The 24,926-nt window shown below is 43.0% G+C and overlaps 1 protein-coding gene across 1 annotated transcript; it reads right to left on the bottom strand.

The window, feature by feature from the left end:
* Positions 1-18,317: 18,317 nt before the first annotated feature.
* LOC306914357 (scavenger receptor cysteine-rich type 1 protein M130-like) lies at positions 18,318-24,651 on the bottom strand (the record flags this gene model as incomplete). The annotated part of the gene is made up of 8 exons (XM_079491352.1): positions 18,318-18,761; positions 18,918-19,039; positions 19,465-19,860; positions 20,111-20,410; positions 21,393-21,686; positions 22,293-22,601; positions 23,028-23,315; positions 24,534-24,651. The coding sequence occupies 8 exons, from the start codon at positions 24,649-24,651 to the stop codon at positions 18,432-18,434; spliced, it is 2,157 nt and encodes a 718-aa protein (XP_079347478.1). The 3' UTR covers positions 18,318-18,431.
* Positions 24,652-24,926: the final 275 nt, after the last annotated feature.

Here is a 24,926-nt window from a genome sequence, read left to right as displayed (position 1 = left end):
TATTGGGTTTATTTGTGATTCGTTTTTGCACAATGCACGTACATTGTGTAAGTAAGCGCTGATCTACAGGCTGACAACGTGTCCCAATTAAACTGCAAAGCCGTTATGTTTCATGACGTTTTGGTTGCAACTTGGAATAGGCAAGTTATAGCCTATAAAAGTTTAAAGGGATAGGATGGACATTATAGCGATAATAGCGTATTCTTGAGACTGTGTGTGTGTGTGTGTGTGTGTGTGTGTGTGTGTGTGTGTGTGTGTGTGTGAGTGAGAGAGATTACTGAACAGCGGACTGACGGAATTTCGTCCTCTCTCTCCTCCGTCTTTCTGTGAGTCCCCCATGCACTTAGCCTACAGTAGCATGAAGCATCCAGATACATATAGGCTGGCTATATAACCTATAGGCCCATCAAACATGTTTGAAAATTATCAGAGTGATCATCAACTCGGGACGGTTGGATCTTTGAACACTCACAGATCAGGGGGATCATCATCACCACTGCTGCTGCAGCCTGCTCCACGTTTTTTTTGTGTGTAGGCTATTTCGGATCTGCAAAATGCACGAAATAACGCGCTCTATGTGCAAACTCCTCGGCGCGCCTTGGATATGAGCGCCTTGGAGTTGGAGCGCCTTGGAAATGAGCATGCTCAGAAAGACCAGAATGAATTTACATCCGAAGCAGTGTATACATGAGTCCAACTTTCGGCCAATCGCATTCAACATCGGAATAATCCGGCCAGTGACATCGGAATGGTTTTTAAATCGCATCGAGCATTTTCATTCGGATTTACGTTTTTGTAGGTGTTTACATGACAACGTTTAATAGGATTTAACTTCTATTCGGAATTAAGAGGGGTTGAAAGACCTCATGTAAACGTACCCATTCATTCGGAATGAATGTCTGCATGTAAATGTGGCCAGTGTGTTAGGTCCTGCAGGGAGAGTGGTGGCAATCAGGGATTGGAGGCAGCTGGCCATGCAGGGCCTCCAGCTCCAGATACTATTATACAAGTAAGCGGGAAGCGAACGAATCTGTTGTGGCAGTCTGACATAGCCTGGTTAATAAACCAGACCGAATCAGCCGTTGGCAAAAAAAACCAGCGGATTACGGTCTGGCGAGGCTCAGTAGCACGCCTCTTTCCTACAGCAGAGAACAGGTCGGACCAATCGGGACACGGTATGCAATATAGGCGGGCTTTGGTACAGTGACGTTCAATGCTTGAGACCTTTGACTGACAGTAGCTCTGACCAATTGCGTCAAAGAGAAAATGTTCCCCGGGAAATTAAATCCAAGTGGAGCCAGCCCAGACTGATATACCGCGACAGTGTTGTGTGATATTAGTCTGGCTTATTAGCCAGGCTAAGTCTGACACACACACACACACACACACACACACACACACACATACACACACACACACACACACACACACACACACACACACACACACACACACACACACACACAGACCTCTGTATCGTTCCAATTTCAGTTGCCCTCTGGTGGCGGGCGGGTGGTGTTACAGCGTGACACACAGACACACAGACAGACAGTTTTGGCCAGCTTATATAGTTAGTGCTCACTTCGTTCGCAAAAAAGACCCACACTTCCTCAATTCAATTCTTCATTCTTCTAATTTTTGCCAGGTGCAAAGCAGCCTGGCTTACAATACATTTGCACACACCATACTGACGACCGTAAAGATCGACGACTCTAAACACGACCTATAAGTCATGATTGGCTGAACGGACTAAAAACCTCTGAACGCCACAACGTGGCAACAGCAGCTAATGCCGCAATGTTATGAGCTAACTGGAGCTACAGGAAAGCCATAACAAAACACAGTGAGTGAACCAACAAAAGAACATGGGCAACGCTACAATTAAGAGCTTGTTGCACCTTGCAGTCACGAGTAATTTTCTTGTTTTAATAAACTTTTTTGCATTTTATCCCTCGATATTTCCCTTTTGTTATGGTCTGGGGGCTGTGCCATAACCCTTTTGCATGCAGAGATCATAACAAACATCGCCTTCTGCTTTGAAAACTCAACCCTATTCCTGATAGCATCCATATAAAGAATGGTCCACCCAAAGTCTTGGCATTGGATGTAGTGATTTAAGAAAATGTAAATGCATGTACAATGTAGATGTCACCAGACATAGAGGTAGGCAAATATGTCATATTACGACCCAGGTCGCAGTTAACTATGAAATTGTGCATTTCCCCTCAGTCAGTCAGTCAGTCAGTCAGTCACGACCCATATATGGTCATGCCTCGTGACATCACGTGATGTCATCAATATTAAGCGCTCACCCTGCAGTCTGCTGTCACCCAGGCGGATGCGTGCACGTAACCTCGCAACCTTTTTCTTTATCCTTGATGACTATTTCTATGTATTTGATGTATTACCATGTGTTCTTGCTTAAAATCGCTAAATCGTAAATTGCTCTGTATTAAGAGCTTCTGCTAAATGCCTAAATTGATAGTCACAGAGGCAAAATTAGAGGTCCACCACAAGAGGGTGCTGTCACTCCTGTTGAACGTTTATCAGCTTTAGCATGGCAGCCCAAGTTTGACCAGTTCCTCTTTAAAGGAGCATTCAGTGATTTGGGAGATTTGGAAAACCACCCAGTCCGCCCAAGGGGGCAGGCAGGCTTTCCAACGTTGAAGCTCTGGGTCCTAGTGGTAGGAGGAGGGACTACAGGCGGACCCGTGGATTCATGACCGGGAAACCCCGTGCAGCTGGGCTTTAACGTTGAGCGCTCGGTTGCCCTACGTCACTCAGGACCTCAAAGTTGAGGTCCTGGGAGGGACTTCCGGCAGTCTTCCGGGTGCTTCAAAACGCCACTGAGCAACTTCCACTGACATGAATAGCTGGGGGGGCGGAGCTTCGCGCCAGTTCAGTCTCTATTATATATATACTCTATGAGTCCGCCCCGGTAACAAAATGTGCACATGCACGCTCTACAGTGGGGGGAAGTGCAACAGGCCAACAGCATGTGCACCAAGGCCCGCCCCCACTCGATCATGATTGGAGGAAGGCCCCTCTCATCCTGATTGGATGAAGGCTTTGCCACCCAAAGCCCAAACTGAAACTAGGGTTTTTTGACCCCAGGGGCTCACTGGGGACAGGGAGGAACTCCTTATATGGTCTACTCTATAGTAGGGAGAATTATCCAGAAAAAAAGAAAAAATAAGTGATATTTGAATTAAGTCAAATCACTGAATATACCTTTAAGCTATACTGTAGGTGAAAGAACACAATGTTATGTCATAACGCCTGAGGACGTTTTTGCATAGTTTGACATTTTGAAATTTGTGAATGTCAGAAATGGATTCAGCATCCTCAACATCGGCCAAGCAGTTTCTGAAATATTGTCCATATAGTATTATGCTAATGAAAGCTTATTATGCTTTTGTTTAATGTGTTTAATTCTCTGTTTTAAAATAATTAAAAATAAACAAAAAGCATTTATCCGGGACCTGATGACGAGGCCGTCGCGTTATGATGACGAAACCGGAAATCAAGTCATCATTTGGGCTGCTAGGGCTTCTGGGAAATTGAGCCCAATGCAAGTGGACGGGGGGTTTGTTTGGACTACAACTTGCTCTGCACTTTGGTTTCGTTTCGCATTGTCATGGCTGCTGGTGCATCTGATCATAACAAGACGAACGACCATTTTGTACCGGATTTTCGTGGTTGAAAGCTGCAAATACTTCAGCGTATGCTCCAAAGTAACAATGTCGGCAGCGTTGGATATTTGATTAAAAGGCGGGTTCCGCGGGGTATGGCGACTTCTGAATATGATGTCTCGCGGCCTGTCGGATGCGCTTGACTGCCGTGCAACAATGCCAGACACACCGCTTGTGAGCTATGGGAATTTTCTGGTGGATTTCCCTGTCGTTTTTGTTGAGTTTTGTTGAGTTCTTCAAACTGACCAAAACTAAAATATTACAAAGAAATCTAAATTTGCACCTAGGGACGAACGGACAACTTCAGGGTGCTCGGTGGAGCAGGCTGAAACACACTCTAACACGGACTCTGCTGCACGCATTCGGAAGGGCCACTTCACAACTTACCTGTTCGAGTCAAGCCTTTTCTGTCGACTCGAGTTCTGAGCACACATGTGCCGAAGGCCTGACCTGAAATTCTCCACTTCTCAACATATGGTGAGGGAACCCCTGTCGGTGTTTTAAGCATTATGTCATTTAGCTATTGAAAAATAGCAGATCTACAAGGTCATAGCGCGGCACTCGTGCGCTACGAGCTTGAAGATCTGCTATTTTTGAAAAATCGTGAAAATGTGGCGCAAATCCCCTGGGGGTCCACATAGCCCGAATTGAGAAGCACTGGAATACATTCTAAACATTTGAATTCAGTCAGCTTTTACAATTGACATTTTAAATGTGAAAACAGTCTCTTCCTGGTGTCTAGTCGTGTTCAAACGATTGTGATGTTGCATTATCTACTTTTACTGGGGACCCCCTGGAAATCCCACAAGGGCCCCTGGGGGGCCACGGACTTGAGTTCTGAGTGCGACACATGTGTCGCAGGCCTATAAAGTCATGTAAAGTTCCCGCTCTGGAGGTTCTGCATGTGGGTAAGTTGTGCTGCGCATGTGCAAAGCCCCCCCCCCCCCCCCCCCCCCCATCTCTGGGAAGGGACCATGTTGAGATCCTGAGAACTTGTGTCATATATGACGAAGGTTAGTGACCAAATTCTCCACTTCTCAACATACGAAAATCAGCAATTAATAGCTTTGGAACTGAAATACACAGTGCGTGTGTGTGTACACAGTGTGTGTGTGTGTGTGTGTGTGTGTGTGTGTGTGTGTGTGTGTGTGTGTGTGTGTGTGTGTGTGTTTCTATGTGCAGGGCGTTGCTGAAAATGAGCACCTGTGCTCAGCTACTTCCCTGGGTAAATAAATAATAAAAAATCACACCCGTGTGAACTGAGTGGTGCAACTCCCCTCTCCCCTCTCTCTCATTAGCAGGCAACAGTGCAGCACTAGCTCTCTCTGTTTCTGGCACAACAGCGCCCCTACTGGTACTCATTGGTACTCGTGCTCATAGTCACATAGGTCAGGGGTTCTCAACCCGTGGGCTGCGACCCCTCGGGGGGTCGCCAAATTATTTTAGGGGGTCCCCAAATTATTATTTATTTTTTTTTCACGATTTTTCAAAAATAGCAGACCTACAAGCTCGTAGCGCGCCACTCGGTGGCGCGCTATGAGCTTGTAGATCTGCTATTTTTCAATAGCTAAATTATAACAATGCTTAAAACACCAAAAAGGGGTTCCCGCCCAAAATGGTTTAAGGTTATTGTAGCAGTCAATTTATATTGGGGGTCGGGAGGGGGCGGGGCGGGGGTCCCGAGACATTGCCAAGGCATTTCCGGGGGTCCCCGGCCAAAAACGCTGAGAACCCCTGACATAGGTGAACGTCACATAGTTAGGTGAACGTCACGGGCTGCGTTCGAATTGCTAGGGTTGTTCCCTACTCCCTACTCCCCATACGGGGACCCAGACTCAGTGGACTCAAATAGTGATTAATTCGGACAATACTCCCTGTATGGGGAGCACCGACTCTGACGTCAATATCGGTAGAGGGCGCTATAGGTCCGCGGGTTCATGTACTTTTTATTTGCATTGTAATCCCCCATAGGGTTCAGATCGCCTCATAAAGAACTGTATGAAAAATAAACAAATCATCCCGGCCGTTTCACTCATTTGGATATGAAGAATCAACTGACTACAAAAAAACAGTCAAAACGCTGCTGCTGAAATGATGATAAAAAGGTTATTCTTTTAAAATAACATAGGCCTATGATTATTATCAATACATTAATATTATATCCATTATCCAGCAATATGAAAACAGTGCACCACCTTGACAATATGAAAATATCAGCAGCATGATTATGAACCCCCGCTAATCCTGGGGGGCGGGGGGGGGATACGGAAAAAATAGCCGATCTATAAGCAACGCGACGTCCGTATTGTGAGCTTGTAGATCGGGTACTTTTGGTAAAGAATTACCAAAAGTAGCTGATCTACAAGCTCTGCTCACATTACAATACGGACGTTAACAGAAACAGCAGTCCAATAAATTACTGCTTACATAATGAAGTTGTAATGTATTTAGCGCAATTCAATGAAATAATGTTAGGTAACATATATTTTTTAATGTCAGGAATTAATTAATATTAATAAAACATATGTTCGGAGACACAATTAATGTCTCACATGCATGTACAAAATATATATTGGACTTTAGCACATAGCTTTACAACCTCACCAACCTTAATCCAAAAACTATTCAAATATAAGGCCTTCTACACGACAGCAAGCAACTCATTCCTCTCCTAACGTCATGCGCTGGGCCTGGGTGATATGAATGAATCAGATTAGTAATACTATTGCAAATGCAAATGAATTGTTTTATTATAAATAAATAAAACAAAACAATTGCAAATAAATGCACAGATCATTTGTCTCGAGATCTGTAGCTTCGAGATCCGCCAGGGAAGAAAAGAGAGGGGAAACGAAAGTTTAAAAAGTACATTTGTGTTGATTTCTTTCGCTGGTTCAACTTCTGCCTCTTCTGAGTTGGAGCGCAATAAGCGCATGCATGCAGAAGCAGCGCACATGCGCGCAAACGCGTGCATGTGCGTTCAAGAGCGAGCTTGCGCAATGCATTATGGGGCAGATTTGCTTCGCTGTGTTTTTGTAGTGACCATCGGATGGTCCCTACAATTCCCGGTGCATTGTGGGATACTTCAGTCCACTACATTAGGGTGCAAAAATGCTCACTACATATTCGGACACTATAACAAAATGGCGGAACCCCAAAGTAGTGCACTATATGGGGCATAGGGAATGAATTCGAACGCAGCCACGGACATTGCTGTTCCTTGGAGTGGTTGCACCACTCAAAAAGAAGAAGAAGAAGTAGGCTTGTATGGAGTTTCAGACCTTACAGGTTCAGTTTTATGATATTAGGTTGCCATGTAGTGGCCAAAATGATGTACTGCTTATAGGGACATTAATGTGGTGACATCCAACAAATCTGAACTATAAGGCAGAGAAGTGGCAACCTCTTAACCGTGGGCTGTTTAAAGCCCAGCCTTTAATGATGCCATTCTCCCCTGGTGGCTAATAGTCTACCTTCAGGTATAGTGTGACAAATAAAGACACAAAATGTACTGCACTGTCATTATTGCTGACCTCGCTGGCCTCCTATATAGTGTGTCCATAGAATTACTGTTAGATGTGAAGATATAGGTTCTTGGTTTACTTATGATCTTAGATCTCAACCCGTTTTTCTTTTTAACTGAATGGCTGGAAAATGGAAATGAAGAGTTTACATATGTGCATGCATAAACTTTCCTTATATTCCTCCATTATATCTGGTTTCAGTATTCATCTATGATATATTTTCTCCGTTATTGGTTATTTTTGCAGTCAGTTTGTATTGGCGGTGGGGAGGGGGGGGGGGGGGGGGGGGGGGCGAGACATGGCCAAAGCATTTCCGGGGGTCCCCAGCCAAAAACATTGAGAACCCCTAGATGACTATTTCTATGTATTCAATGTATTACCATGTGTCCATTGTTCTTTCTTACTCTGGATTAAGAGTGTCTGCTAAATGCCTGAATTGTAAATTGTAACTGGCTGATGATCAACGCCACATAATATAGGCTACAAAATTAAGATGCAGTTCATTATCTTATAGTGATAGTTTCTTATAGTATGGGTAAGGGGGGGGGGGGGGGGGGTTGGGGGGATAAAGTGCCCCTCGGGGCACAGGTCTCCACCAGGGCAGGTCAGGTTGTGGCCTCCTGGTGGCGCTATAATAGGCCAATGTGAAAAGGGTGGGATATATTCCTCAGCCTAGTAGGAAAGTCCGTGAAAGATTTCGCGTAAATTGCACGCTGCGTTCACGATTTGAGGCTTTTTGTTCAAAACGGGCCAATCCTGCAAACTTTGAAAGCCAATGTTAGCCAATTAGGGTGGAATATGAAATATTGGACAGATCCGGCTTGAACACATAACTATAGAGATAGTGTGTAACGATTTGCGGGACTTTTGGACAGAATCTGGAGGAGTAATATAAAAAAAATGTTTTTCAAAAGTCGGCTATAACAGACCCTATAACAGATTTAGCCTGGCTAATAAGCCAGACTAATATCACACAACACTGTCGCGGTAATCCGCTGGTAGGCAACTTTTTTTTGCCAACGGCTGATTCGGTCTGGTTTATTAACCAGGCTATAACAGATTAGCTATAAACAGACGGAAGGACGGACACACGGACACACACACGGACGGAGTGACCATCAGTGAGTCATGATCAGACCATCAGGTGTGGATGGATGGATGGATGAATGAATGGATGAATGGATGGATGGATGGATGAATGGATGGATGGATGGATGGATGGATGGATGGATGGATGGATGGATGAATGGATGGATGGATGGATGGATGGATGGATACATTGGTTAATTGATTTGAGTGTAGACATGATTGGTTGAATAGTCTATAAGTGATCTATTATTACAATCGCATTATGGGCAGCAAGATACAATCAAGTATCAAATATATATGACTACTACTTTTTTTTTTTTTTTTTTTAATCTACAGACTACAAGTTTACAACATGTTGCACATTCATTGCCTCCCAAGACACAACAGCATTAAAAACATCATGCATGTAATCGGCCAATCAGAGGCAGTAACTAGGACGTGCAGCTAGCCAGTCGCGGACGGTGCTGGAGGCGGGACATGGGAAGTGAGGAAGAGAGAATTTCAGAGAAGCCAAAACTCAAAAAAATAAATAAAAATACTTAACGGCAACGCGGATAAACGGTGCTTCGCACACGTTCCCGCGTTCTCCTACTGCTGCATCAACGCTCAAGCGACCGCGCGGGTCTCCGTGAACAGACAGTAGGTAAAGCTGCGTCCTATGGAGAGTGGAATAACTAGCGAGGGACCCTAGGGTACCGACGTCCAAAATTCAGAAAAGGTAACTGACACACACACACACACACACACACACACACACACACACACACACGGCTATATCTTGCTCCACCCCTTAACCCTAATCCCAAAACTAATTTACAATTTTTTACTATTTAAAAAAATAGCCGATCTACAAGCTCACAATGTCTCGATGTAGATCGGCTAGTCGAACTATTATAAAATGTTTTTCAAAATAGTAAAAAATGGCAAATTAGTTTAGGCATAAGGGATAAGGGTGGCGCAAGATGGAACCCACAGCGCCTTAAACATCAGCCACAGGTTACAGACATAATGCACGGTAGATTCACATGAGCCTTCAATCGAAAAGCCATGTTTCATTATGGGCCCAAATATAGGCCCAAATATAACAGCAATAGAGCAATAACTCACACTAGTAGGCTACAACACAAGCAGCAGCAAAGCAAAAAAAGGGTTCCTCGCTACCTTGAGCGGTCTTGTAGTTGACTTCATCAGTTGTGTAAGTGATGGCCAGGGTCAAACGCATTGGATAGAGATAGTTCATGATGAGCCCTCCAGCGCTGGCTCCAGTCATCTCTGTCCTCCATCTGGCTAGCTGGACAGTACTTTCCAGCCCTGCATTGTATGTTGCAGGACCACATTGGAAGCAAGTGTGTTTCATTGTGCTTGTCATTATGCTAGACATCCTCTGTTGCAAACAAAAGGCTACTTTTTATAATGTAAGTGTTGTAATAATAATCAAAATCTAATTATCTCAAATAATTAGAGTGGAGTATATGATATTTGGATCAAAGATGTAGTGGAGTAGAGGTAAAAGTGTTGGAAATTGGAAATACCTCAAACTTGTACTTACTTATTGTACATATATTTCCAGCACTGGTCTTGATCTTGTTTGTTGTATATGATTGTTGATGTTTTTGTTCTCACCCTGTAGGCTACAGCACTTCGGACCATTTCAATTGTTGTACACGTGCTTCATGAATCACGTTTGATTTGATTTAATTTGATGAATGTGATCTACACAAAGCAGCACTGTATTGATGACGGGGCAGAGAACTCACCACCATGCTTGCTGAGTGAGTGTGCCTGTCTTCATGTCTGGAGCAGAGCCATAGAGGAAGACAGAGTTACGACATTGAGGGGGCAGAAAACTCAGCGCTCGAGCGCTGTTCATGCAGCCTGGATGGAGAGTGACAAGCTGGAGTTGGAAATACATTGTTTTCAACGAGGGCGGCGCAAATAAGAGCTATTTTAGGCCATGTGTGCAACATGACAACTGTATTGTACGGTGACAACTAAGGTCTCTGTAATGTTTATGTTGTACTATTACTAAAAAACAATCTAAAATAAAGGGATTCAAGATCATTAATTAAAGCTGGGCTGTTGCCTGAGTCCAGTGCATTCTGCCAACTTCCGGTACAGGACTTTCACTGTTCGCTATGCTCTTCACCAATAGAAATCTATGTAGGAGGCCGGGCCGCCATTGGACTGAAGCCCCATGAAGTGAACAGAGTTCTCCTAACTCTGTCTTACTCTATGGCCCTTTCTGAAACCAGTCCCTTGACTTGAAGTGCTCTCAGGAGGTTCCCTCGTCAGAAAGTGCCCCTCCAGCTGAATCAAGTTCCCTGGATTAGGGTGCTGGGTATACAAAACTGTTTGGAAATACACTCGCCCTCCTTGTGCAGAAACAGGAAACCATTCGTTGCCATGGTTACCATCACGCAATTGTGTTACCTGTTATTTTGTTTGTACAGTTATATTGCATTGCATGTGTGTTTGTGACATGTGGATTTCATTAATATGGAAAAAGGAAATACAGCGTGACTGTCAAAAATGACATGTCATATACATCCATGGTGTTTATAAATCATTGTGTTAAAAGTTGTTGTGTGGTTTCATAACTTTCATTTATAGTTTTTTCACGGTGGGGTAAATAAAGAGCCCTTGTGAACATCAGTTGGAGCGTTGTCTATTCTGCATCAGATGAAGATTGTTTAGGAGGAGTTTATTTATAATTTATTTGTGGTGGTACTTACATTTGTAGGTCGCGGTTTCCATGCGGACAGAGAACAGGGCTGCACAAGGCAATCGAGTCGGCACCATAGGCCCAATCCCAATTGCCTCCCTCAATCCCTGAGCCCTGAACCCTCATTGACTTTAGTGACGTCAGCTGTAAGTGCTTGAGGGTGAGAGGTTGCAAGGGCTCCAAATTGTTGTGAAAGGAATGGGACAGCACTTTGAAGATGAGTCCGCCATTACTTTGCATCACTTTATAAAAACTGTCCTTATTCACAGCCAGTGCCTACATGACATGTCTATCATGTCTATTTTAGTATTTAAGCTGATCGTTTTATTATTAGTTTCATAAATACACTTTCCTGTGTGATAGGGGTTGTAATATTCATATATAATAATATTCATTATACATTGCATTTCCATATTCTTTTACTTTGCTCATTAGTCATTTCTCATCATGTTTCCCTTATTATTATTATTGTTATTAAATATATAGCCTATCCTTCCATTCCGTCTCCCTTTGAGAACAGTGAGAAAGCACTATTGTGTTTGTTGACATTCTAACCGCGATACATAACTAATTTGCATACTTAAATGATTGACGTTCGGAGGATCCCCCTCATTCCCCTGGTAACGCTATGAACTGTGGGTAATTTCTTTGCCAAAGTCAGCTAAAGTCAGCATTGATGCTGACTTTGGCACATAAAGGGGCGGGGCTGAGCCCTCACTGACTTACCGATTTCAAATGGGACATCCCTCAAGCCCTCGCAGACTTCACATGAACGCGCAGCTAAGTCAGTAAGGGCTCATTGAGTCAGCAAGGGAGTGGATTGGGATTGGGCCATAGAGTATCCCCCTTTCTGAAACCAGCTCCTCGCCACTCGCTCTACACACTTGCCCTCGATATGCGCGTTCACGCGAGGCTGCTCCATATTAAGTGTCGTCCGAAACCAAGCAGCCTTGAGTGGAAGTGGCTTATAAAGCCCTCAAGAGCGAGTCTGTGACAGACTTATAGCATGTCATGTAGACAGCACAATAATTGCATTGTATGTAGTCATAGCACATCATAGTACATATGTATAGCATAGTATAGTATATATGTATATTTAATATGTATAGTGTCATTATATAGATATGTTCTAGTTACGTTCTTAGCTTACGCATGTTTCTTGATAAATGCATTTTATATATGTGATGTATTCCCATACTTTTGTTCTTGCCTAATGTAAATCGCTCTGGATTAAGAGCGTCTGCTAAATGCCTAAATTGTAAATTGTAAATTGTGCCGATCTAGACGTGCCTGCCCCCTTGATCTAGACTCGATTGCCTTGTGCAGCCCTGTTCTCTGTCCGCATGGAAACCGCGACCTACAAATGTAAGTACCATCACAAATAAATGATAAATAAACTCCTCCTAAACAATCTTCATCTGATGCAGAATAGACAACACTCCAACTGATGTTCACAAGGGCTCTTTATTTACCCCACCGTGAAAAAACTATAAATGAAAGTTATGAAACCACACAAACAAAACAACTTTTAACACAATGATTTATAAACACCATGGATGTATATGACATGTCATTTTTGACAGTCAAGCTGTATTTCCTTTTTCCATATTAATGAAATCCACATGTCACAAACACACATGCAATGCAATATAACTGTACAAACAAAATAACAGGTAACACAATTGCGTGATGGTAACCATGGCAACGGATGGTGTCTGTTTCCTGTTTCTGCACAAGGAGGGCGAGTGTATTTCCAAACAGTTTTTTATACCCAGCACCCTAATCAAGGGAACTTGATTCAGCTGGAGGGCCACTTTCTGAGGGAACCTCCCGAGAGCACTTCAAGTCAAGGGACTGGTCTGGGCCATATAGGTCGGCACAGACTCGCTCTTGAGGGCTTTATAAGCCACTTCCACTCAAGGCTGCTTGGTTTCGGATGACACAATATGGCGCAGCCTCGCGTGAACGCGCATATCGAGGGCAAGTGTTTAGAGCGAGTGGCGAGGAGCTGGTTTCAGAAATGTTTTAAAGCATTATGTTATACTTTAGCTATTGAAAAATAGCAGATCTACAAGCTCATAGCGCGCCACCGAGTGGCTCGCTACGAGCTTGTAGGTCTGCTATTTTTGAAAAATCATAAAAATGCGGCACAAATCTTTGAATATATATTCTTTCAGAAGACTTTTTTTTTTTTTTATGGGTTAAGGTCTTCTCCCATATGTGATTTCCACACTCTCGGGCAATTACATATATTTTTGGGGGTCCTTGACATGAAACTTTTTGAACACAACTGACATAGAAACATAGGTTTCTCAATTTCCCAATTTTTTTGTAGCTCTCTCTCTCTCTCTCTCTCTTTCTCATCCCTCTCTTTCTCTTTGTCTCTCTGCCTCCCTCTACGCACGCACACACACGCACGCACGCACACACACACACACACAGCCTCATGGATCCATCATATTTAGCCTTATATTGTGAACCATGAACAGAAATGATTGAGTGATAGAGTGACTACTGAGAGGTCGTATGATCCGAGGGCATGCCATGGTGTGTTTGGCTGTTTATGTATGAGGGACTGTTACACAGCCCTTCCACGGGATGAGGAGAGTGTGGAAATCACATATGAGAGAAGACCTTAAATGGGGATTGGAAAAAATCAGATTCCATGTGAGTTGTACGTGACCTGTCTGCAGTTAGACTTATTTAGACTTATTTAAACGAATCAGATTTCAATCTGGATGTGGCACAGATCTGATTCAGATCTGAATGGGGCCTAAGGGAAATGTGTTCTGCACTGACCCCCCCCCCCCCCTAGTGTCCAAGTTCACTTACTGTACAAGTGAGTAGACCTACAGTGCATTCTGTTGTACATAAAATGATCCAAGGAAGATTTTTAGTTCAAATGGTTTAAAAGAAAACATTACATATTCTGATAGTAAGCATTGTCATAGACTAGAGTGTTTGTTCAGTAACAGGGGTTTCTCTGTATCTCCAGCTGTTTAATAAACTGAAAATATGTTTTCCGGTGGATGACAAATTCACCCCATCAGAAAGGAGTACCTTGATTGGATGTACAGTATTCCAATTCCACTGTTGTTTATCCAGTGTGATTAATATATTATTTTAAAGGTTATTGCAATTTGATCTGTGACTTTTGCAGAACCCAATGTTTTTTATTCAGAGGTTGGTTTCAAATGAAATCATTTTTATTATCTCGGTATAAGCACATCAATATGAATCTGCGTTCTTATTCAGACTGGTTATCTTAGCACTTCATCGTGGATTCCTTGGGTGAAATTCCCACAGTAAAATTGAAGTTTTAACACTTCACATATGTGTTGACATGTAGAGAAATTCTTCATTGAGATCCACCTTTTGTTAAATGCACTTTGTCTGTCCAAACAGAATAACACACACTTGACTTAACCATAATTTTATTTTAATTGGCAAATTGATCATTTTCAGTGTTATGGAACAATTTAACCATCAATTGATTTTAGACTGTAAAGAGTCTGCACAGAGCTCCACGACCACCAGCGACCACCAATCAATCAACATCTGCCCAGGGATGGAGGCTTGAAGACGGGGCAGATGTGTATGTATATATATATCTATATATCTCCGGCCTATACCTTAGGCAGATGGACGTCCGTTTCCGTATCCGCTCAATACCGGATTTTCTACCTGCAAAGTGAACTGGTACTCCCTGCACATAGACGCAAGTCATGCAAGCCGAAGGGAGAGAAACACTTCTCCTCTCTCCAGTCTGTGTGTATGGTGGTGGTGGTAGATTATTAACAAGGGATCGCATCGCTGACTGACATAAACACAGTTACAATTCAGAAGCACTTCATTAAGAAAACACTAATCTGCCCCATTCTGATGTTATATAATGTTTTGATTGTTTTCCTCTTGGACATGCGTTTGTGCACGGGCACAGTGGCAGCTTTATTTAATATAGTATTTTGATAGCTCCGGACCGTCCCGGCCTACTTTCACCCCTGCTGGAGAGCATATCCCTTACAAATAGGACGCTGGACCAAAATGGCATGTCTCCAGACAAAAAAAAAATTGCGATGAAAATTAAGAGGCTATAGATCTATAAAGAACTACACACATCATATTAGATTATTATCATCTTTACTGTGCTATTGCCAACAATTCAACCAACTGCAACCAACTGCAAACCACTTCACCTGTGGGCAGTGGGCCACAGGTGTATTGCATAATGCAATTTGCAACTTGCATTCAACTGCATGTGGCATATTATCAAATTATTCTGTTGTGTCTTGTGTGAGATCTTAATTTTATTGCATATTAAAATAATAGGCCTAACTATAGATTTAGGATAGGGCAGGGGTGGGAAACTTTGATGATGGAGAGGGACACTCCAGAGGACCACAATGTATAGTCAAAAATAGCTTATCTACAAGCTCAAACTGCGACGCGTTTTGAGCTTGTAGATCTGCTATCTTTGCTATTTTATAATTGGAATCCTGAAATATGTTTAGCTATTTCTGAATTGGAATCCTGAAAATTAACATTTGTATTTAATTTCAAATACATTTATATGTTCCTTCCTACTGTATGTTAACTGTATGAACTTAAATGCAAATACATGGGACATAAAAAAGACTAGATAGTATAGTCATTAAGTAATTAAAGTGGGTCATGTTTGCATGTTTGGTATTGTAACAGCTGAAATCAATAATATATCAGTATTCCGATATTAACCTGTGGGCCGCGAAGGTGCCACATGTGGCCCCCACCTAAAGTGCGGCAGGTAGATATGAGTAAATAAAGCATGTGATACTGTGGTATCGATCATTCTCATGTTCATATTCTTCCTATTACTTATGTAAGGAGGAAGAGGATGTATGTTGTTGCTTTGTCTGTTCACAGTGCATTATGTCATTATACTGCATGTCATGCTGTTTACAAGTTTGTCCACCAGGGGATGCTCATGTAACACACTTCTAGGTTTGCTCATGATCAGTTTTAGCTGTCAGCAGTAGTCTCTAGTCTCGAGACAGACTGTTGACTGGCAAGTGGCAAAGAGGGCGCTGTTTTTCCTTTATTGTTTGACGATGGGTTCTCAGATTGTGTTAGCAGTGACAGTGGTGACCCTGCTGATGTTCTACATAAAAGAGAACCAGAAAACCACAAGGTGAGTCTTACACCCACGCATGCATAGGCTACTAACATACACACAAATTGCCCTGCCTATAGTCCAGAAGACTATACAATAGTCTTCTGGAGAATGGAGATATATTATATCTCGTTTGGTCAGGGGGACTGAGAACAAAATGCTAGATGTTAGACTGAACACATGTTTTGCATATATTTTCCAGTGGCCCCGGCCTCAGTGCCTGCAGGAACCCCTGAAGATGATGGAGAGGTGAGTATTATGATTATTTCCGATTCTTCATTGTTCTTTGCTCTGGTGTAACGTGTGCGCTATTGTGATGTTTTCACTCTGCATTAATTGTTTTTGTGTTGCTTTGAATGAAAACATGTTTGACGAGGCTCTTTCATGGCCAAATCCCTCTTGAAAACGGTTAGTGTGTGTATTAATACACGTTGGCACACTTGAAGGGTTTTTTTTTTTTTTTTGCCAATAAAGTATTTTATCTATGTTAAAATGTCAGTTTAGTTACCGTAGCAGCCTGTCTCCTGCTGCTGCTGTTGAATGCGTTTGTGTTCATGGTAACCAATGGAAGCTTCCTCTACTACACACAACACATTGTGGAGAGAACATTCTTCATTTTCAGGACTTTTGTCTTTATTTCAAAAGGCACAAAGAAACAAACATTACATTATCTCATCAATTCAACTGTTTAAAACTGTATGAATAGTTAAGTCACAACCGTCGACTTTACAGTAATGAAGGTGCATTCAGTTCCAATGCGCTTTTGAAATCAATGGACTTTGAATGGGTTTCATGCCTTCATAATGGACTATATGTACAGTATACCAACTTCAATGAGGTGTTCATCCAACAATAGAGATAAGTAACACAAAGAAAAGGATACAATACAAAGTAAAGTTGCTTAACTGTGATTTAAAAAAAATACTTTAAATCTTAAAAAACATAATCAAAGAACAAAAACATGGTAATATATCAAATACATAAAAATTGTTATCATGAATCATACGTAAGCAAACAACCTAACAGTGGAATATCTATATAATGAAGCTATGCGTATACACTATAGAGTGCTACTGTATGTCTGCATAAAATGCTATCCAAGTTACATAAGTTGAGCCTATGCAAAGGAACAATAACCTCCTATGTACACTATGGCTTACTGCTCATAACAAACACTGTTCTGTAAAGATTATATAAACAAAACACATATCATGAAATGGAGGGATTACACATTAGCTTGAATGACAATGCAAGATTATTCATATTAATACCCTAATCGCATAAAATATGTAAAAGTAACAATTGTATAGCAACCACTGACTATAGCCCTTCATCAAGTTGACTATTTTAATTCTCCTACACAACTATTTACGTGTTGCTGTTGCCTGCTTGGGATATTAATTCTCGGGCATGGTCCCATAATCTTCTACAGAGGAACCACAGAGAGCATCCTGACTGGATGCGTCACTGCCTGCATAGGCGGCGGTTGAGCCTGACGTTTGGGACGGCTAATATTTGTAGTATTATACAGCGCCAGCATGGATGACTGACCGTGACATTAAATTAATTGATTCAACCATGCTCCCATAACAAGCTAAATAACAACGCAACAAGGCTTCCGTTTCAAAATCACATCTTCTGTCTGTCCTCGATTAGCTTTGGTCTGTGTGGACTGGGAGGAATTATTTCTATTTACGACCACAAACACCAGGAAAAGTACAGTAGGCTACTTGTTCTTCTGTCTGTCTGTTCCTGTCAATCTTTTTTTTCTTTTTTTGCCCCTTTTTCTCCCCAATTTCTATTTACAACCACAAACACCAGGTAAAGTACAGTAGGCTACTTGTTCTAATGTCTGTCTGTTCCTGTCAATCATTTTTTCTTTTCATTTTATCCCCTTTTTTGGCCCTTTTTCTCCCCAATTTACTCATTATGCCAATGTATTGCCCCCAACACAGATTTCTGTACATTGTCACAAGCTCACCTGGAGCTCCTACCGGGAGGATGTAGAGCCTTCATCTGACTCCTCTCACCCAACACTCCCTGCTGACAGGAAGGAATACTCTGTAGGATTATGTGCAGTGACTATATATACATATATAACCCTCTCCGCCCGGCTTCTCTACCCCGAACATGGGCCAAATGTGTTTGTGTAGATACTCGACAAAGCCAGATGCATTGTGGTGGATTCGAACCCCCAAAGACTCCGCAATGGTGGGCACACATACTTTACTGTGCCACACAAGCGTCTCAAGTGTCTATGGGGCCTGGACTCCAGTCTCAGCACTGGGTCCAGCTTCAACAACTACTTGTTGATCTATCTCTTCATACTGGTGGTATTCTGTCTCCTCACTGGGTCCAGCAGCTTCAACAACTACCTGTTGATCTATCTCTTCATAATCTGAGTCTTCTGCCTCTTCAATGGGGCCAGATTCAACAACTACTTGTTCATCTATCACGTCATACTCGAGGCCAGATTCAGAATCAGAACCAACAACATTATAATACTCGATATCAATGTTCTCATTTCTGGCATTATAATGAACCGTCGCAGTGTCCCACACTCCTGCATTATGTCTTCTGGTGGCCTGGAGAAACACAGAAACACCCAACGTTAAGTCACTGAATCACATCTGGCTGAGAACCCTCCTATCTCTCTATTGTTTGTTTGTATATGAAGACACTTGAACTCTGGTTTAACTGTCATTTACATTCCAGTCTTGTGTTGTGTAAAGATGTATTACCTTCCAGAGACTATAGAGGGCAATGGGTACCAGCATCAACAGCAGCACCAACAGCAGCACCACCACAGTGATTGTAACTCTGCTGCTGTTGTCCTCAGGTGTCGGAGGGACTGTAGGAGGGACTGTGGGAAAAAAAACATCACCAAATAAACCTTCATGTTTGATTGAATCATGCCTGACGGAGATTCATATTGTGAGTTTAACCCATTTAGACCTGAGGCCGATTAAAAAAGGGCTTCTAAATGCTAACAGTTTTCTGAAAAACCTGTGTTTCTATGTCAGTGGTGCTCAACCTTTTTCATGTCAAGGACCCCCAGAATTATCTGTATTTGGCCCAAAATATGTTGTTCCAGGGACCCCCCCCCCCCCCCGCCGCCAGAAGCAAAGATTTGAGTTAAGAAAATTCACTCTGAAAGAATATATATATTCAAAGAATTGAGCCACATTTTCAAGATGTATCAAAAATAGCAGACCTGCAAGCTCGTAGCTCGTAAACCATTCTGGGTTCCCGCCCAGAATGGTTTAAAGGTAATTTCATTCAGGTTACCTGTGACGGTGAGAGAGAGGATGTCGCTCTCAGAGGAGACATTGTGAGAAAACACCTTGGTGTGTTTTATAACAACGTCGACGTGATAAGCACAGCTGTAATTCCCTTGGTGGCCGGGGCCTGCTTCGAAGAACAGGAAGTTGGCAGAGTGATTGACAGCTGGCTGGGTGTGGTTGTGTGTGCTGTTGGCTCCAGTGAAGGTGAGGTGGAAGGAGCCGTCTGGGTACTGTGGCAGGATGGAGCAGCTGATGCTGAAGTTGGAACCTTCCAACACCTGCTGCCCCTGCTGCTGGCCCTCAGAAACCCCGTTTAGAGACACCTGCTGCCCCTGCTGCTGGCCCTCAGAAACCCCGTTTAGAGTGGGGAAGACGCTGATGTTTGGCTTAAACAGAAGATCTGTAACAAGACACGAGTGATTGAATTATAGTACAGCAGATATTTACATACAGTATAGAGTAGCCAATGAGATGGAACCAAGATTAGAGATCCAACATATTGTAAGGCTTTTGTATGGCTTTTGCTGAAATTAGACGATGCAAAAAAAGTTATTTTAAATGAATTCAGAAAAAGAAACATCCTGTTTCTATGCTGTAGATAGGTAGGTTAAGTAAGTAGGCAAGTAGACGGACGTCACAGTTTGTGTTACCTGAACAGATCACCTCCAATGTGACAGTGGAATTCTGAGACAGTGTCATTCCACACTCCCTCAGTGAAGACTCGGTTCCAACACAGTCAGCTGTGATCCACCACACAGGTTGAACCGTTGAAGCAGGACTCCTTTGTGTTGAAACGTCAGAGCCACAATCCATCTGCCTACACACGACAAAGGATGACTTCAGGTTCCAGTCGGACTGACCATCCACGGGTCTCCAGTCTCCCTGGTGTTGCATCTCCAGTACACCGCTACAGTTACTGCTTCCTCCTATCAACCTGACGTCATCAGGCTCTGTACAGAGACAAGACCGTTACAAACCATTTAGAGCAGACATGCCTTGTGAGCCGAAAGTGTTCAGTTCTCCCACTCCATGGGAGAATGGATGATGGTGTTCTGTTAACAGATGGTGGGGATCTATTCCTAACACTGTCTAACACTAACACATGGTGAGCTGTCACTCCCAAGACGGCAAACGGGTGACTTCTTGGAACGGATTTGACCAAACGTCAAACTCAAAACTCAAAGTTTGAGCACGGAATATCTGCAACTTATATATAACGGGTGTCCCTGGCTGTGGCACACCCTCATGCCATGCTCAGCCAATCACAGTGCATAATGGGAATAATGGCACACCTTCCAGCCAATCACAACGGCCAACCACATCGCCAATTTCGGCGCCATACATGGTTAATTTTGCTGCAATTCCGTCCTCAAATTTTGGCGGCATAGATGGTAATTTTCCCTCCTCATATTTTGAGGACATTACTAAAATTATTAGATTATACCTGAGCAGGTGAGTCCAACAGTCTTGTCAGGTGAGCAGGTGGTGTTTCTAGTTGAGTCTGAGGTTCTACAGTCCAGGAGAACAGACTCGTTGCCTTCACACTGGAACTCTTTGGTCCACATCGAAGCATTCACTTCTCCATAGAGCGCCCCCTGGGGGACTGAAGGAGCACCGCAGCCAAGATCCCTACAGACCACCTTTGCGTCCTGCTGGTCAAAGTCATCTTCACACACTGAGACCCACAACTGGTTAGACTTCACCTCCAGTCTGCCTGAACACACACTGGTCCCATTCACCAACCTCACAGACTCTGGAGAGAGAGAGAGAGAGAGGGGGGGTGGTTGTCAACGTACGTGTATCTTATTAATGGCAATTCTTGCAACATGTTTCAACACGCACGCGCATGCACGCGCACACACACACGAGTTGTGGAGGTGAAGTGGAGTCCACATTATTGTAATAGTTGAGGTCACTGTTTATGTGTTTTACCCGAACAGAACACCTCCAGTCTCTCAGTGGAATTGTGAGACTCCTTTGTTCCACACTCCCTCAGTGAAGATTGAGATCCAACACATGGAATCTTCCACACAGGTTCAACGGTTGCATCAGACCTCCTTTGTGTTGAAACAGCAGAGCCACAGTTCAGCTGTCTACACACTACAGATGATGACTTCAGGTTCCAGTCATAAATAGAACCCGCTGGTCTCCACTCTTCCTGGTGTTTCACCTCCAGTATACCAGAACAGTTACTGGTTCCTCCCTCCAACATGACGTCACCAGGCTCTGTACAGTGGCAAAACGAGGCAAAAAAGAAAATAAAGTACTATTACTTTCATTGTTAAATAGGAATGTGAATTACAAGTATAGTTGGTATTTTACTGTTTTATCTCAGGCTAGCAATGTCATTTTCATGATTTAAACTAGAAATATGTGCTCCTCTGAGCACAGGTCTCCACCGACAATATAGTAGACGTCAATCTTAGCCAATCAGGATGACATATGAAATAATGGACAGGTCTCCCTTGATGACATGACCATAGAGGTAATCAGGGCAGCTGATGGCCATTTGGGTGCCTAAGCATAATATATTTGTGGTGCCTTGTGCTTTGTGGTGCGGTGCTGGATTACTTCTTCAATTCGACCAATTCCACAATTCAATTGGACTACGGTGGCAGCAGGAAGTACAAGGTAATTGCCTAAATAGCTCCAGTTTTACCACCTTGGTGATTCACAACCATATGCTTATATTGGATGTGATTTCTCATCCCATCAGAATCAAAGTAATCACAGACATGACAGTGTCTGCAGCTAGAGTACATTTCACTCACTGGTGACCACAAACCAGTCACATTATGTGAAATGTTCTTTTCTACTTATGATTATTATTACCTGAGCAGGTGAGTCCAACAGTCTTGTCAGGTGAGCAGGTGGTGTTTCTAGTTGAGTCTGAGGTTCTACAGTCCAGGAGAGCAGACTCGTTGCCTTCACACTGGAACTCTTTGGTCCACATCGAAGCGTTCACTTCTCCATGGAGCGCCCCCTGGAGGACTGAAGGAGCCCCACAGCCAAGATCCCTACAGACCACCTCTGCATCCTGCTGGTCAAAGTCATCTTCACACACTGAGACCCATGACTGGTTAGACTTCACCTCCACTCTGCCTGAACACGCACTGGTCCCATTCACCAACCTCACAGACTCTGGAGAGAGAGAGAGAGAGAGAATTTTAATCAAAAACAAATACATTACACTTTTCCAGGACTGCTCCGCTCATCTCTGAAATGCCATTGTTTTACGAGTGGGGGATCTTAGTTGAGATCATTCAAGAATACATTTTCCAAAATCACTACGCACAAATAAGGAGTTGTCTAAATAACTAATTTTTGTGTATTCAGAATTCCTAACATGTCTCTGTAATGGACAGTCAGGACTCGGTAACCTATTAATATGTGAGCATTTTGTTGATGGTACTTTATTTAGTACTTCAGGTTAATACAAGTAAAGATGTTTGTGTGTATCAGAACACAAGGGAGGTGTGTGTTCTGTGTGTCTGTGTGTATCAGTTTTGGTGTCTCAGGTGAGGCACAGACAGACAGACAGACAGACAGACAGAGAACAGGTGTTACCTGAACAGATCACCTCCAGTCTGTGGGATGAAGTATAAGACGCATTTGTTCCACAGTCCTTCAGTGAAGACTCAGAGCCAACACAGGGAGATGTTATCCACACTACAGGTTGATTTGTAGAACCAACCAGTCTTAGTGATGAAACAGCAGAACCACAGGATAGCTGTCTACACACTACAGATGATGACTGCAGGGTCCAGTCAGAATCATCCACTGGTGTCCACCCATCATGGAGTTTCATCTCCAGTTTTCCAGCACAGTTACTGGTTCCTTCCACCAATCTGACATCTGTACAGAGACGAAAGTAAGCAGTAAAAACAAAAAGAAAATTTAAAAAAATGCATTACTTTCATTTTAAGTATGTTTTAAGACTCTACACAGTCTATCCTGCAGGGGACACAGAAAGCACTACCGGTACGTTCCAAAAAGATCTGTCAACCTAAATCAGAGTAAGTAAAGGGGCAGTGGCTCAGGGGTAGAGTGGCCGGTAGAGTAGCCGGTTCGATCCCCGGGCTCCCCCAGAGTTAGTGTAGGTTCTAAGTAGGTTAGACACTAACTCTGCCATCGGTGTGTGAACGTGTGTGTGAATGGGTGAATGTAATGCACAATCTATGTAAAGCACTCTGGATGAAAGCACTATGTACAGTAAATGCACCATTTACCATTTAAAGCAAATCACACGCATGTTGAAAATAATGCTAATTAAAGTTTGAAATGATACGCTGCTGTCATAGCACATTGTGATGTAGGAGGAGGTGGGTGTGTCCACATAACTCATCAATTTTAACACATACTGTACAGCAGCGCTACTCAACCCGCGGCCCGCATGCGGCCCCTGCTTCATGTCTCTGCGGCCCACCGTGGTCATGCCAATGAAATGATAGTTTTTGTACTTTCAGTGTGGGGAAAGCAATTGCAATCGTGATGAGATTCAGCTGATATAGGAAAGTGACCTGGTATGACTGTTCTATTCTATTTTGCGTTGTTTGTTTCATTAACCCATTTTGGGCGGGAACCCCTTTTGGTGTTTTAAGCATTATGTTATACTTTAGCTATTGAAAAATAGCAGACCTACAAGCTCATAGCTTGTAGGTCTGCTATTTTTGAAAAATCGTGAAAATGTGGCACAAATTTGGAACATATTCTTTCAGAGCAAACATTTTTAACTCTAACTTTGCGTTGTCCCTTGAACAACATATTTTCAGATGGGGGTCGGTGGTCAACTACATATAATTTTTGGGGTCCTTGACATATTGAGCACCACTGATACAGAAACATGAGGTTTTTCAGAAATACCTAATTTTTTTTATTTCAACGTCAGGCCTAAATGGGTTAATGTATTATTTTTGTTTGAGTATATTGGCTTTACTGCATCATTGTACTGGTTACAATTTGTTCTAGATTCCTAGTGATAATTTAAAATGAGATATTCCTCTAAATCTGGGTAGTAAAAAAGAAAAGAATCAGGCCACAGCCCTCCTGGTCCCTCTGCACGTCCCTGATTACCTAAGCAGGTGAGTCCAACAGTCTTGTCAGGTGAGCAGGTGTTTCTAGTTGAGTCTGAGGTTCTACAGTCCAGGAGAACAGACTCGTTGCCTTCACACTGGAACTCTTTGGTCCACATCGAAGCGTTCACTTCTCCATAGAGCGCCCCCTGGAGGACTGAAGGAGGCCCACAGTCAAGCTCCCTACAGACCACCTCTGCATCCTGCTGGTCAAAGTCATCTTCACACACTGAGACCCATGACTGGTTAGACTTCACCTCCACTCTGCCTGAACACGCACTGGTCCCATTCACCAACCTCACAGACTCTGGAGAGAGAGAGAGAGAGAGACACACAAAGTGTGGGTGTGTGTGTGGCGGGGGGGGGGGGGGGGAGAGGGTGTTCAACATTTTCA

The sequence above is a fragment of the Electrona antarctica genome (assembly GCF_951216825.1).
Source record: "Electrona antarctica genome assembly, chromosome: 21".
NCBI classification, from domain to species: domain Eukaryota; kingdom Metazoa; phylum Chordata; class Actinopteri; order Myctophiformes; family Myctophidae; genus Electrona; species Electrona antarctica.
Note: the sequence above shows the minus strand (reverse complement) of the source record. Positions and strands in the feature narration are given on the sequence as shown.